Here is a 14480-nt window from a genome sequence, read left to right as displayed (position 1 = left end):
GAGAGGGGGGGGGAGGGGGGGGAGGGGGAGGGAAAAGGAAGAGACAGAAGGAAAAGCAAATAGAAACTCAGGTAAATAGGAGGAATGAAAAAAAAATGATGAAATTTTACTCATTGATCCATAAATCTAAGAGCAACAAAATTAAGAGCATAAAAAGAGCCAGATAGATGGGAGAAATAAATTACATAATGCGCCTTGCTACTTCATAATTGTTGAAACTAATGGATAACAATCCACTAAAATACTCAGGGAAATTATTGATAAGCCAAACTGTAAATACAGCAAAACAAACCATTAAAGGGCTTTAATTAAACATGGGCTTGAACATATAAACTCAAACAGCAAGTTTTTTTTACTGATGGGTGAAGTGTAACTTTAATTCATAACGCCAGCCAACAGGGAATGACGGGAAGAGTCACAGCCAAAAACGATGCAGACATTAAAGTCATGTAATGAATATTTTTTTTTACTAAGAACAAGTTCTGTAACCAGCTAAAACTCAAACACCAAGTTTGACACCTAAAAGATAAAACTCAAACATATACCTTACATTGAAAATTTTATCAAACACGTAGTAGGCAGATTTATCTGATGCTTGTATTCACATGTGAGCGCAATCAATAAAGGCAGTCCGGTATACTAAAGTTTTCGCTATGCTAGAGCACAAGAGTCTATAGCAAACCATCTTACCATTCATTTTTGCAAGAGGTTATTTTCATGGCTTGAACCCGACCTCCTTAGTCACATCACAGCAAGTAAGAAACTACCAATTTTTTTATTGGACTTCTAATTCAGCATCAATACACAATAAAGGGCAGCCCGGTGCACTAAAGCACCCTCTATGCACAGGATCAGAGGAAGGACCCTACCACGAGGATGTATTATTCGCAGACTAACCTTGTATTTCTGCCGGAAATTGTTTTCAAGGCTTGAACCCGACCTTCTGGTCACATGACATCAACTTTACCAGTTACGGAATACACGATGTATTCGGAAAATGCACAAGCAAGTAGGAAAAATCGAATTTCACTTCATGGCATAGAACATACATTACAAGTTCTCAATTCGGTGAGGTCAGAGAGAGAAATAAACGAGGAGAGATAGAAGAGAGCATTACCTGGTGGCTGACGGTGGGTTGTGGCGGCAATAATCACCGGAAAGGTGAGAAATGCGGTGTTAGCGAGTGCACGGGTGTGAGGTCTTTTCGTCATTAAAATTTCAACTTGAGGGTGGCTTATTCAATTTTTAACCAAAATGCAATTTCATTTAGGGTACATTTCAAAAGGCGAAACGTATAAAATTTGATGTACACCCATGATACTTATTCATTATTGATTTGACATGTAAAATAATAAATATTAAAAATAATTTTATTATCTCACTTTTTACTTATACATAAATTTAATATTTTAAAAATTATATCGCGGTAACTTTGGGCTAGTTTTATAAAAAAAAAAAAAAAGTTGCACTTGAGAATTTAATGGGGGTAGAACCTTAGAAGAATGAGGAAGATTTAAGAACAATCCGATAATCCGATATAAAGCTCCTATAATGCGTGAGGTCCGAAGGAACTGTATCGATTATTATTGTCTATCTAGTAATGAATAATATTTAATAGTAAGAATAAAATAAGTAAAATAGATAAAATATTCATTAATTTTTCAAATTAGATAAATATTATTTGACATCTTTTTTTAATTAACGTGGACAAATATTATTGAAAAGCAGGAGTATTTATTTGAACAGTAATAGTAATTACGCAATATAGTAATTACAAAACCTGCTGATTTGTCATTACTTAATTATAATATAATTACAACTTTAACATTTTGTTGGACAAGTACAACTAGATATTTTGATTTTCTAAATTATACAATTAAAATTGATTGCCAAAAATTAAACATTAATATTTGACAAATAATTGCTTACTAAATTTTGTTTATCAGTACATATTCAAGATACATATTATTTTACGTATAATCAAAATATAGTTGTAACAAATATTATAAAAATAATTATATATAATTTTTAAATTAAAAAATGATACATAATATTTAAATAAGTAATGTTTAAAATTAAATTAACTAATAAAAATTCTAATTAAGCACACATTTGCAATTATGAATTGTATGTTTTGACAAATAAGTCGATATTTGTAATCATAATTTCAAAACATTATTCACATATTTAATAAAAGTCTAAGATAGTGAAGATTCTCAAAAAAAGAAAGGATTAATATAATTTGTGTCTAGAAAATTAAATGAATAGGTGCTAAGGCTAGGAATACAAATGAGTACAAGCTGTGGTACTATAATATTTTGAATTTTTTAAGCTCTAAACCCCTCAAAATATAGGCCACTAAGTTGGCTTTCCAATGCTGGAAGTCTCGCCACGATTTGATATCGTGGCAAGAATTATGCAATTTTCCCTTTAAGTGTCAATCAGTTAACAGTGGCTACTACTTACGTGACGACCCGTAATCAGACGTTATAAGTCGTTACGAGCAGTCGTAGTCACAACAAAAAGAACCTTCAGTTTAAGCCCAGTGACCACGACTCCACTCCACGATTCATAATCAGACAATACGAGTCATTAGGAGGGACGCGTAGTCACAATAGTGTTCAACTAAAAAACTGTTCCAGTAGTTACGAGTCCAGCACACGATTCGTAGTCAGACATTGTGAGTTATTGTATGGACCCGTAGCCTGACTCGTAAAGGATCCAAGAATCAAGCCTCATGTTTCGATAGTTTTATAGTGATTTAGACAGATATTAAGGTCATAAATTGCTCCTATTTTATAGACGGGTCAAAACATCTTGTAGAGATTAAATTCTTAAGATAGATATAAATATAGTCATCTTCAAACGAGCATAACTTTTGATATACTAATATTTTTTAGCTCAGGACACACCAATAGATAGATAATTGAATTAGCTTTCCAACTATATGAATTTTGCCTTAATCCGATATTGAGGTGAAAAGTTATGGCCAGAGTACTGAAGCACTGTCAAAGTTGCCCTAAACTACGACTTGTAATGTCTTATTACGAGTCGTTAGGAGGGATTCGTAATTTGGGAAGTAGAGGCTGAAATTGGACTTCTGACCATGACTTAAGTCACGACTCGTAGCCTGACCCTACTAGTCGTGACCTAAGTTGTTGGGATTGTTTTCAGGCGACTTTCAGACAAATTTTTAAGGGTTTTTGAGCTTTTCCCACTCTTTTAACCCCACAACTACGTCATTTCACCCTCCAAAATAATAGTTATCAAGCGTAAATATTACCTTAACCTATCATAACTCAGAAATCATTCATCATAGAGAACAAAAAAGGCAATTTCTTTCTCCCCAAAGCCAACAAGGGTTTTTCAAATTCAAGTTCAATCCCAAGAAATTTATTCAAGGCTTCTACATTCAGTTATATGGGTATGCAATGAGGATCTCCTTTTATCCTCATGCCCAAAATTACAATTTCTATTCATAAATTTTATGAATTCCATAAACTAGGGTTCCATGAAAAACATAAATTCCATGATCTCTCCATGTAATTCTTGAATTCAACCATGAACAAGTGTTTCCTCATAAATTCAAGCATTCTTTAGGACTTTAATCAAGATAATTCGTTACATTGATGAAATTATTGGATTCTTGAGTTTAGTCATAAAATTTCTTATCATGTCATTACTTTGAAATTGTATTTAATTGTATTTTTCAATGCTGGTGGATTATGAACACCCGATACCTAGATGATCATGCATGCTACAATTTTCAAGATTTCAAGTTATTCATATCATATTTGTACTATGAAATTTATGACATTTTCATAATGAGCACTCACTAGTATTATAGCATGCTAAATACATTAGTTAACATGTTCATGATTACTTCAGATTATGCATGTACTATTATTTTCAGAATACCATATTTAAGCATATCAATTATCAGTGCATGCACTATTTTATGCGAGTTTAGTTGGGAGTAATATTTAGCACCGAGCAAATGTAGAGATGCTGGCTCTCCCGTCAGTTAGACATGAGTCGTTAGTAGTAGTCCTTAAGTTCCAAACCTACGGCGCCATCATAGATTATGAGGGGTCCCGCATCAGTAAAGACATAACACCCTCATCCTTCAAGATATCAGTTTAGTGGATCCACACTAGCCAGTGTTAGTACCTTTGGCAAGGTACTAACACCCATCCAATCGGGGTTACTAACTGGACCCTAATTTTGATTAGATTGGGGTATGTCCACAGTTTCAGTTCAGTATTCAAACCACATCAGCTCGGGTTTGTATGGCCAAGTGTTCAGTTTATCAGTTATTTAATTTTACAGATTATTTCAGCACATGTTTTACTTGGTTTTGCATTCGTTTTACATGTTCATGTATTTAGGCTCAGTATTCATACATGATATTCAATACGGTTTTTATAGCATATTCAACTTTAACTTGAGATTTATCTATGGTATTCATGTTTCTACCATTTCCCAGCTCACAAAATATTTTCAGTTCATGCATTAGAAATTTCACTATGTCTTCTAACTTTTACATATAGTCATGATTTAAATGTATATTTCATAAACAACTTATGTCCTCAATTTTAAAGCATACATTAAGTATTTTCATGATTTGGTACATGCCTCACATACTCAGTACATTCTAACGTATTGACCACATATATGTATCTGTGGCTACATTGCTTTATAATGTAGGTACATATTTAACCCACACACCAGGATCAGACAGTTCACAACATTCAACCAGTAGATGATGAGTTCTCTTATTTCGAGGATTCAAGTCAGTTGCAGTTCTTGTATTGTATTTTTCTTATTCGTATGTATTGATTTGGGGTAGTTGGGGGTCATGTCCTGACTACGTATAGTCAGTTAGTAGAGGCTTCATAGATATACAGACAGAGTCAGAATTTGTAATTTAAGTTCCTCTCTCTCAGATTTCTGCGTTGTAAACTTTGATCAGTTATGAATTGGAACAACTTATCTCATGTTGATTATGCTTCCGCTTAGTTATTTAGCAATCTATATATATTAAATTAGTTGCTCAAGTATCAAGTACATGAGTTAGCTTGGTATCACTTGTGGTTCTAAGCACCGTGTTACGACTAAGGGGTAGTCTCAGATTGTGACAAATACTAGAGAGGTATGAAAAATAGAAATGGAGTAGGCATTCTAGTAGATAGAGAGTTGAGGGAGCAAGTGAGAGGTTGGAAGGGCCGACCACATAATAATGACGGTTAAGTTAGTCGTTGGAGGGTTTAATTCGAACATTATTAGTGCATATGTGTCATAAGCAGGCTTAGATAAAAGGGACAAAAAGTTCTTTTAGGAGTATTTGAATGTGGTAGTAGAAGGTATACAACATATGGAGAAGCTATTTGTAGAAAGATATTTTAATAGATACATTGGGTCAGCCTCGTGGGGGTATGATGGTGTATACTAAGGTTTTGGCTTCGAAAATAAGAATGGGGAAAGAGTCACACTTTTGAAATTCATAAAAGCTTTTAGGTTGGTGATAACCAATTCATGTTTTGTAAAAATGGAAGAACCAGAGTTACAGGACAAAGGTACAAAAAGAAGTTGTACATGCTAGTCAAGATGAGAAAGGGGAAGGCCCAAGACCTGGACTAAGTAAGGTGCATAAAGGAAAGGATGATAGAGTGCTAGTGAAAGAGGCACTTATTAGACAGAGATGACAATCATATTTTGATAAATTCTTAAATAAAGAGGGAGCAAATTAAAGACATTGCGTTGGGAGATTTAGAAAACTTTAAGAGGTGTTGTGATTTTAAGGATTGTAGGTGTATTCAGGTTGAGGACGTTAAGAGTGTTATTTGCAGGATGCATAGAGAGAGAGAGCGATAAAGATAGGTAAGATTCCAATAGAATGTCGAAATAGTGTAGACAAGACAAGTATGGAATAAGTGAGTGAATTATTTAATATCATTTTTAAGATGACAAAGATTCTAGAAGAATAGAGGCGGAGTATAATAATTTTGTTGTACAAGAACAAGAGTGTCATTTAAAATTATAACAACTATAAGGGTATCAAGTTGCTAAGCCACTACATGAAGGTTTGATAGATAATGGTGGAGATGATGGTGGGGCATATCTATGTTTGAGAATTGGTTTGTCTTTATGCCAAGACATTCAACTACAAAAAAGCCATTTATTTATTAAGAGACTAGTGGAACGGTATATATAGAGGAAGAGGGACCCTCACATAGTGTCCATCGACCTGGAAAAAGCTTATAACAAAGTTTTGACAGAGATTCTGCAGAGGTGCTCGAAAGCTAAAGAAATTCCTATGGCGTATACTAGGGAAATTAAGGATATGTATGATGAAGTCATGCCTCGGGTAAGGACAGTTGGCAAGGACTTGGATCACTTACCAGTTGTGATGGAGTTGCCCAATTCTAATTTGTCTTGGTAATGGATGAATTTATTCAACATATACAAGGTGAGGTGTCATGATGTTCGTGACCCAGGTAAGGACAATTGGTATTTGGCAGGGACTTGGAACACTTTTGCGCCATTCTTGTTTGCCTTAGTGATTGAGGAATTTACTCAACATATACAAGGTGAGGTGTCATGATGTATGTTATTTGTAGGTGACATAGTTTTAATGAACTAGACTTATTGCGAAGTTAATTTTATTTGCAATAATGATATATTCAATGTGAATGAAATTGATAATGCTTCAACTTTAATAACTATTAAACCAGATCTTCCTTCTAATTTTCCTTCTACTTCTGCATTTATTGATGGAGATGACAATTTTATAGATTTTGATATCTGAATCCAACTATCTAGTCAGCAATAATGTAGTAAGGATTTTGATGAACCTCAATCTGCATGCATAAGATGGTGAGGCCCGCATAAATAATTTTCTACCATATTGAGATGGTTGAAGAACAATGTCAAGCAATTCCTATTCTTTCAACAATGGCTTGAGACATGCTAAATATATCAAATTCAACTGCAGTATTAAGAAATGTATTTATTCAAACACGACAACAGCTAGGAGACACGTTCTACAAATTGGTTAACAACTCTTTAGATGTTCTAGTTTATTTGAGAGATTGGATAAGAAAAAAGTGAAGAAAGAAAGGACTTATGATGTGGATCGAGTAGAGAAAGAAGATCATATAGATATCAGTCAAGTAGTTATCCCTCCAAACAAACGTCTCAGAAATAGTCCTAGTTGTTCATGTTAACATGAAAGAACTTTCGCAAAGATGGAGAATGTTTATATGTAATTTTTAAATATAATTTATTTAAATTACAGTAAACTTCAAAATTTGCAAGTTTAAAAGTAAAAAATACAACTTGCTAATCGTATTAATTTTTGAAAATTTTCATCTTTAGCAATTTAAGCATTCAAGATATTATTAATTAGTGAAATTTCAAGTTTTTAACTGTCTTTGAAAATCAATTTTAAATATTGATCTAACAATCTAAAATCTAAATTAATGCACTAGACATTGAGTTTACTCTTTAAAGTATGGCCATTTTTCGGGTTTCGTTAAGAGTTACAATAGTTATAACTCTATAAATATTATTTTTTGAAAGTAAGTTAGTAACATGAGAAATTGAACAAAAGGTGTCACCTAAGCGTGGAATGAAGCATTGGTGACATTGAACAAGGCTAAGTTCAAAAGGAACTTAAAAATTTATTTAAGTTAATTGTGAACCAAATTAACATTTTTAAAACTTATTAAACTTTTTCAAAATACGAAAAAATCCACAACTTATTTAATTCTCAATAAAAATAAAACTCCAATCATATTCTTAAATCAGTTTTCAAAAAATCAATTCTCTCACTCGAACATTTTTCTTCTCTCTCAATAGTTCTCCCCAGCAAGTTTCTTTGTTTGCACAATAATCGATGTCGCCGTCATCTCCAACGACTTTCAACCTTCAAAAATTCTATATTCATCTTTTTCATCATTCTTTCTTTCCTTGTAGTCGTTAATTTCTCTCACTTCACAGGTAAATACTTTTTTGGGGGGGTTTTAAAAAATTAGGATTTTTTTTGTTATAGAGGAACTTGAGTTGTATTCTCTTCGAGTATTGGTTAATAATTTTGAAATTTGTTGCTTAAAAAAGAAACAAAAACCCGAAAAAATCCTAGTTTATGATATTTATTCTCTTAATATGGTAGCTGATGTTAATGTAGTATCTTTTATGAGGAAAATATGATTTTTTTTGTAATTATTGTTGTTGTTTTTATTCTTGAATATTGTTGTAAAAATAGTGAAATTTGCATTTTAAATTTTTGTAGAGACATCTGTTGTGGTCAAATTCAATAATTATTGAGATTGTACAATATGTTGGATTTAAGTGAACACTTACTTTTGACTATATTTTGTATTGTTAAATATATTTTATAAATTAGGGTTTTCAACTGAATATTGTTTGTTTGTTCTTAAAAACTATTGCTTTTGTTGGTGTTTGTTATGTTTGTTGATGTTTATTGGTGTGTTGGTGTTGTTGGTATGTGTTGGTGTTGTTAATCTTATTTGTCTTGTTGCATTTATAAATATTGATGCTGTTGGTGTTGATATATTGATAAATGTTGTTGTTGTTATATTGGTAAATATTGATATTATTGGTGTTGGTGTATTGATAAATGTTGTTATTTATTACTGGTGTTTCTGTTGATATATGTATTTATGTGGTAAAAATAATTTTAATATTCCAATAGATGTCTAATATGTTGCAACAGAATAAGAATTTATTGAAATATATAAAACATCTGTTGGAAACAACTATATCATCTATTGGTTTATTATATGATGTTTCCAACAAATGACCATGTTGGAAGAAGTCAAAAAAATTGCTATTGCTTTTATTTCTTCTAACAGATGACGCAACTATTGCAATAAATGAGTCATTTGTTGGTTTATCATACTGTGTTGTATTTTTTAAATTCATTGCTATTTTTTTATAATGATGCACAAATCAATTATAATTTTTTCCCTCTTGTTTGTAGATAAAATTGCTCTCAAAATTAAAAAAAGTGAATTAACTTTTGATAAACCAAGTAAAGCAGTTAAAGTACATACAATTAGAAAGAGAATGAAGCATTACCATCTGTAGAAGTGCAGAAAGAGAATAAAATTATGAAAAGAGATAATGCAGAAGATATTGATGAAGAATCAATTGAAGTATCTATAGATGATGTAGAAAGAAAGGAAAGTGAGATGAGGAAGAAGTTGTAGAGGATAAAGATGAAAAATAAAAATAAAGAAGAAGATGAAGTAAATGGTAAGAATAGAGATGATGAAGAAAGTGATAAAGGAGATGAGGAGGACAACGAGGATGAAGAAGAAAAAGAAAGTAAGAAAAGAGATGGGGAGGAAGGTGAGGAAGAAGATAAAAAGAAAAGTGAAGAAGGAAATGATGTTGAAAGTAGGGAAAATGCTGAAGAGGAAAATAAAAGAGATGATAAAGAGGAAAGAGCTGATGATAATGTTGATAATGATATTGAGGTATCGACGACCGATCGTGAATGTAGATCTAAAGCCTAACATGACATTGTCAAATACCAGATCATGGGTTAGCTTGGGGTCACTTGTGGCCTTAAGCACTATGTTATGATTGGGGGTAGTCTCGGGTCATGACAAACTTGGTATTAGAGTCTAAGGTTTTAAAATATCCTAGGGTGTCTTAAATCCGCATTGAGTAGAGTCTTGTGCATGAGTGTAAAGTGTGCCACACCTATGGGCAAGAGGCTGCAAGATATTTTAGAAAAGTTTTCCTTCTTTCAGTATTCATGTCGTGCGAAAGAGCGTGAGCTCTATTGAATTCCCTTTTCTAACTCGTTCTTCATCTGTTTATAGAAAATACCTTCTAGAAGAAATAACAGAAGAAAGAATGGGGATCAAGTAGTACCATCACCTGTTCAGGAAGACCCTCTGAATGAACATGTTTCCCATGCCAAACTTAGGACCACTTTCACCATTTTGGCCCAGACTATGGATACTCAAAATAACCAGCAGGCTATTGTCCTAGCCAATCCAATAGTGAGCACGACAATAGATAGGATCCGAGACTTCACTCGAATAAATCCTCTATTATTCTTTGGATCCAAATTTGAGGAGGATCTGTAAGTGTTCCTTGATGGTGTACAGAAAGTGACAGATATCATGGGTGTTACTACTAGTGAGAGTGCTGATTTAGATACTTACCAATTCCAAGGAGTGGCTCTTACTTGGTTTAAGTAGTAGAAGGAGGATAGAGGTATTGAGGTGGGGCCTATAGAGTGGTATGAGTTTCCTACGACCATTTTAGACAAATTCTTCCCACTCGAGTTGAGGGAGGCCAATGTGCAGGAGTTTATAAATCTGAAGCAGGATAACATGAGTGTGAAGGAATACTCACCTCAAGTTTACCTAGTTGGCGAGGTATGCTCCTACTATGAGTAAGTTTATGTCTGGTGTGTTAGAGGGTGTGGTTAAAGAATGTAGAACAACTATGTTGATTAAGGAGATGGACCTTTCTAGGTTGATGGTTCATGCTCAGTAGATTGAGGAGGAGAAGCTCAAAGAGAAGAAAAAGAAGAATAAGAAGGCCAAAATTGGTAGCTTCAACTTCTCACAGCAAAGGTCAGATGGTAGGAATAATTCCCAGTTCCCCCAAAAATTTTTAGCTTCATCCACATCTTCAGCTAGTGCGCCAGTGCCTAAGTTCGGGCAGAACAATCTGTATAGAGCGCCAGGCTCTAAGTCCAAGGGTAGCGTAAATAGGGTCGCACCAACTCACTTTGCAGGAAGTGTGGTAAGAACCATCAGGAGGCGTGTAGGGCTGGAAGTGATGCGTGTTTTAGATGTGGCAAGCCAGGCTATAGGATTAGGGATTGCCCATTAGTGAGCCAGAAGAGTAAATATTTTTATCAACTGGGCCAGTTAAATTTCTCTTCACTCTAGTAGGTCGCCCGACTCAGCAGGGCGCACCTCAAGTGCCACCAGTAGGCAGTGTCAGAAACAACTTTATGCTCTTCAGACTTGACATGACCAAGAGAGTTCTCTTGATATAGTTACAGGTATGTTACAAGTCTTCCACCTTCATGTTTATGCATTGTTAGACCCTGGAGCTTCACTATCTTTTGTGACCCCTTATATAGCTGTAGACTTTGATATTAGTACTGACTTATTAGTAGAGCCGTTCTTAGTGTCTATCCCAATGGGTAGTTTTATTGTAGCCAGACGGGTATACAGAAACTATCCAGTCATAGTATCGCATAAAGTCACTTCAGTCAACATTGTAGAGTTAGAGATGGCTGATTTTGATATCATTCTTGACATGGATTGGCTCCACTCATGCTATGCCTTAGTTGATTATAGAAACAGAATAGTCCAATTCCAATTTTCTAATGAGCCTATTATAGAATTGAGAGGTAGTACTTCAGTATCTATAGGTCGATTTGTCTCCTATATTAAGGCAAGAAAGATGATATCCAAGGGGTGTATTTACCATCTCGCCTGAGTCAAGGACTCAAATTCGAAAACTCTGAGTCTTGAGTCAGCTCCAATAGTGAATGAGTTTCCAGAAGTATTCCTTAAAGATCTTCTTGGAGTTCCTTCCGAGAGGGAAATTGACTTCGAAATAGATCTCCTTCGAGATACCCAGCATATCTAAATTCCACCTTACAGAATGGCTCCAGCTGAGATTAACAAATTAAAGAAATAGTTGAAAGACCTCTTAGATAAGGGTTTTATTAGGCCTAGTGTTTTTCTATGGGGTGCTCTAATTTTCTTCGTGCACAAGAAAGATGGTTCCCTCTGAATGTGTATCGACTACCATCAGTTGAACAAAGTCACAATCAAGAATAAGTATCTTCTCCCCAGAATTGATGACTTATTTGACCAACTTCAGGGTGCAAGCTATTTCTCTAAGATAAGCCTCAAATCGGCTATCATCAGCTTAGAGTCAGAGAATGTGACATCTCGAAGACAGTGTTCAGTACTTGGTATGGTCACTTTACATTTCTTGTTATGTATTTTGGGCTAATAATGCCCCTACAAATTTTATGGACTTGAAGAACAGGGTGTTCAAGAAGTACTTGGATATGTTCATCATAGTTTTCATAGATGACATTCTCGTCTATTCTTGTAGTAAATATGATCATACAGACCATTTAAGGATTATATTGCAGACCTTTAAGGATCACCAGCTATTCGCTAAGTTCAGCAAGTGGAAATTCTGGTTGAGATCAGTAGCTTTCCTTGGTCATATTTTTTCTTATGATGGCATTTGAGTTTATCCTTAAAAAACCGAAGTAGTGAGAAACTTGCCTAAACCTATCTCTCCATTAGATATTAGGAGTTTCTTAGGTTTAGCCAGTTACTATAGACGGTTTGTTGAAATATTTTCTTATATTGCTTCCCCTATATCTCGACTAACCTAAAATAAAATCAATTTCAGTGGTCAGATTACTGTGAGAAGAGTTTTCGAGAGTTGAAGACTCGACACACTTTTGCCCCAGTAATAACTCTACTAGAGGGTTCAGATGGGTTTGTCATTTATTGTGATTTTTCTAGAGTTGGGCTTGGTTGTTTATTGATGCAGCGAGGTAAGGTCATAACCCATGCTTCTAAATAACTTAAACCCCATGAGAATAATTACCCGACCCATGATCTTGAGTTGGCAATAGTTATCTTTGCCTTAAGGATTAGGAGGTATTACCTTTATGGGATTCATATTGACGTTATCACAGATCATAAGAGTTTACAGTATGTGTTCACTCAGAAGGATCTAGATCTTCGTCAGAGAAGCTGGCTTGAATTATTAAAAGACTATGATATGAGTTTGTTGTATTACTCGAGTAAGGCCAATGTAGTGGCCGATGCCATTAGTAGATTGTCTGTGGAAAGTATTGTACATATTGAAGATGATAAGAAAGAGTTAGCCCATGAGGTTCATCAGCTTGCTAGATTAAGTGTTTGGTTGGTTGATTTGGCCGAAGGTAGTATATGGGTTCAGAATTGTTTGAAATCTTCATTGGTGGCCAAAGTGAGAGAAAAACAAAATAGAGATCCTATTTTGGTTAAGTTGAAGGAGGAAGTTTTGGATCAGAAGGTTGAGGCTTTCTCCCAAGAAAGAGACGTTGTGCGTTATCAGGGTTGGTTATGTATTTCGAGTGTGGATGATTTGAGGTAGAGAATATTAGCGGAAGTGTATGGTGCGTGATATTATTCACCCAGGAGCCACTAAGATGTACCATAATTTACGAGAAATCTATTGGTGGAATGGTATGAGGAAAGATATTATAGAATTCATGGCTAAGTGTTTGAATAATTAGTAGGTTAAGGTTGAGCACCAAAGGCCTAGTGGTACACTTCAGGAGTTTAGCATCATGATTTGATTTGGGTCATTGTAAAGCCTATTTCTTACCAGTTCATGCTTTATATTCAGCCAAGGAATATGCTAGACCCTATCTCAGGGAGCTGGTAAAGTTTCATAGGGTTTCATTGACCATTATTTCAGATAGAGGTACTCAATTTACCTCTCACTTTTGAAAGGCCTTTCAAAAGGATCTTGGTACCTATGTCCATCTTAGTATAACTTTTCATCCTCAGGCAGACGATCAGGCAAAAAGGACTATTTAAACCTTAGTAGATATGTTGAGATCTTATGTTATTGACTTCAAGGGTAGTTGGGATGATCACTTACCTTTGATTGAGTTTACCTACAATAACAACTACGCTTCAGTATTCAGATGGCTCTGTTGGAGCCTCTCTATGGAAGGAGGTCTAGATCTCTTATTAATTTGTTTAAAGTAGGTGAGGCTACTTTAATAGGGCCAAATTCAGTGTATGAGGCAATGAAGAAGGTTTAGTTGATTCGAGGAAGGTTGAAGACAGCCTAGAGCCGATAGAAATCCTATGTTGATGTAAGAAGAAGAGATCTTGAGTTTGATGTTGGCGTCTTGGTTTATTTGAAAATTTCACCCATGAAAGGGGTAAAGAGGTTTGGTAAGAAAATGAAGCTCAGTCCCTGCTATGTTGGCCCAATAGGATTTTGAGCCATTTTAGTAAGGTAGCTTATGAGTTAGAATTGCCTACAGAATTGGCATCAGTGCATCCAATGTTTCATGTCTCTTTTCTAAAGAAATGTATTGGAGACGCAACTTCTGTCGTTCCTTTAGAGAGTGTGGCCGAGAAAGATAGCCTTTCCTATGAAAAAGTCTAGTTGTAATCCGTGACTGTCAGATTCGTAGGTTGAGAAATAAAGAAGTTGCCTTGGTAAAGGTCCTGTGGAGGAATCAATCCATTGAGGGAGCCACTTGGGAAGCAGAAGCCGATATGCGGGCCAAGTATCCCCATATTTTACAAATTTAGATTCAACTTGAGGTAATGGTTTCCCTTAAATTGATTCTCTCTTTTTCTATCTTAGTTATCCAAATATCCTCATGTCATAGCATGCATTCATAAATTCATTTAAGTCCATGTGTCATATTTCAGATT

The 14480-nt window shown here is 34.7% G+C and overlaps 2 protein-coding genes across 13 annotated transcripts in view; one reads left to right on the top strand and one right to left on the bottom strand.

Annotated features, from left to right (window-relative positions):
* LOC107852974 overlaps positions 1-1279 on the bottom strand; it is a 16080-nt gene extending 14801 nt beyond the window's left edge. For 6 of the 12 annotated variants that reach the window (XR_007042965.1, XR_007042967.1, XR_007042966.1 and 3 more), the window contains exon 1: positions 1118-1275. The gene's annotated coding sequence lies outside the window, so the exon portion shown is untranslated. Of the gene's footprint in view, positions 1-1117 lie in introns of all 12 variants that reach the window. The other 6 variants (XM_016698001.2, XM_016698003.2, XM_016698005.2 and 3 more) reach the window with 3 other exon arrangements.
* Positions 1280-9242: 7963 nt separating this feature from the next.
* Positions 9243-10124, top strand: LOC107852966 (uncharacterized protein DDB_G0283697-like). Its single transcript, XM_016697997.1, has 2 exons — positions 9243-9503; positions 9855-10124. Exons 1-2 carry the CDS (start codon positions 9243-9245, stop codon positions 10122-10124), a joined length of 531 nt encoding a protein of 176 aa, XP_016553483.1.
* The last annotated feature ends 4356 nt before the right edge of the window (positions 10125-14480 follow it).

This window comes from Capsicum annuum, chromosome 7 (assembly GCF_002878395.1).
Source record: "Capsicum annuum cultivar UCD-10X-F1 chromosome 7, UCD10Xv1.1, whole genome shotgun sequence".
Taxonomy (NCBI): Eukaryota; Viridiplantae; Streptophyta; class Magnoliopsida; order Solanales; family Solanaceae; genus Capsicum; species Capsicum annuum.
Note: the sequence above shows the minus strand (reverse complement) of the source record. Positions and strands in the feature narration are given on the sequence as shown.

What these genes read in the sequence shown, in the direction of transcription:
- LOC107852966 (XM_016697997.1), top strand. Translation starts at nt 9,243, where the DNA reads ATGAAAAATAAAAATAAAGAAGAAGATGAAGTAAATGGTAAGAATAGA. An exon ending in ATGTTGATAATGATATTGAG is followed by an intron (nt 9,504 to 9,854) that starts GTATCGACGACC and finishes ATCTGTTTATAG; the next exon opens with AAAATACCTTCTAGAAGAAA.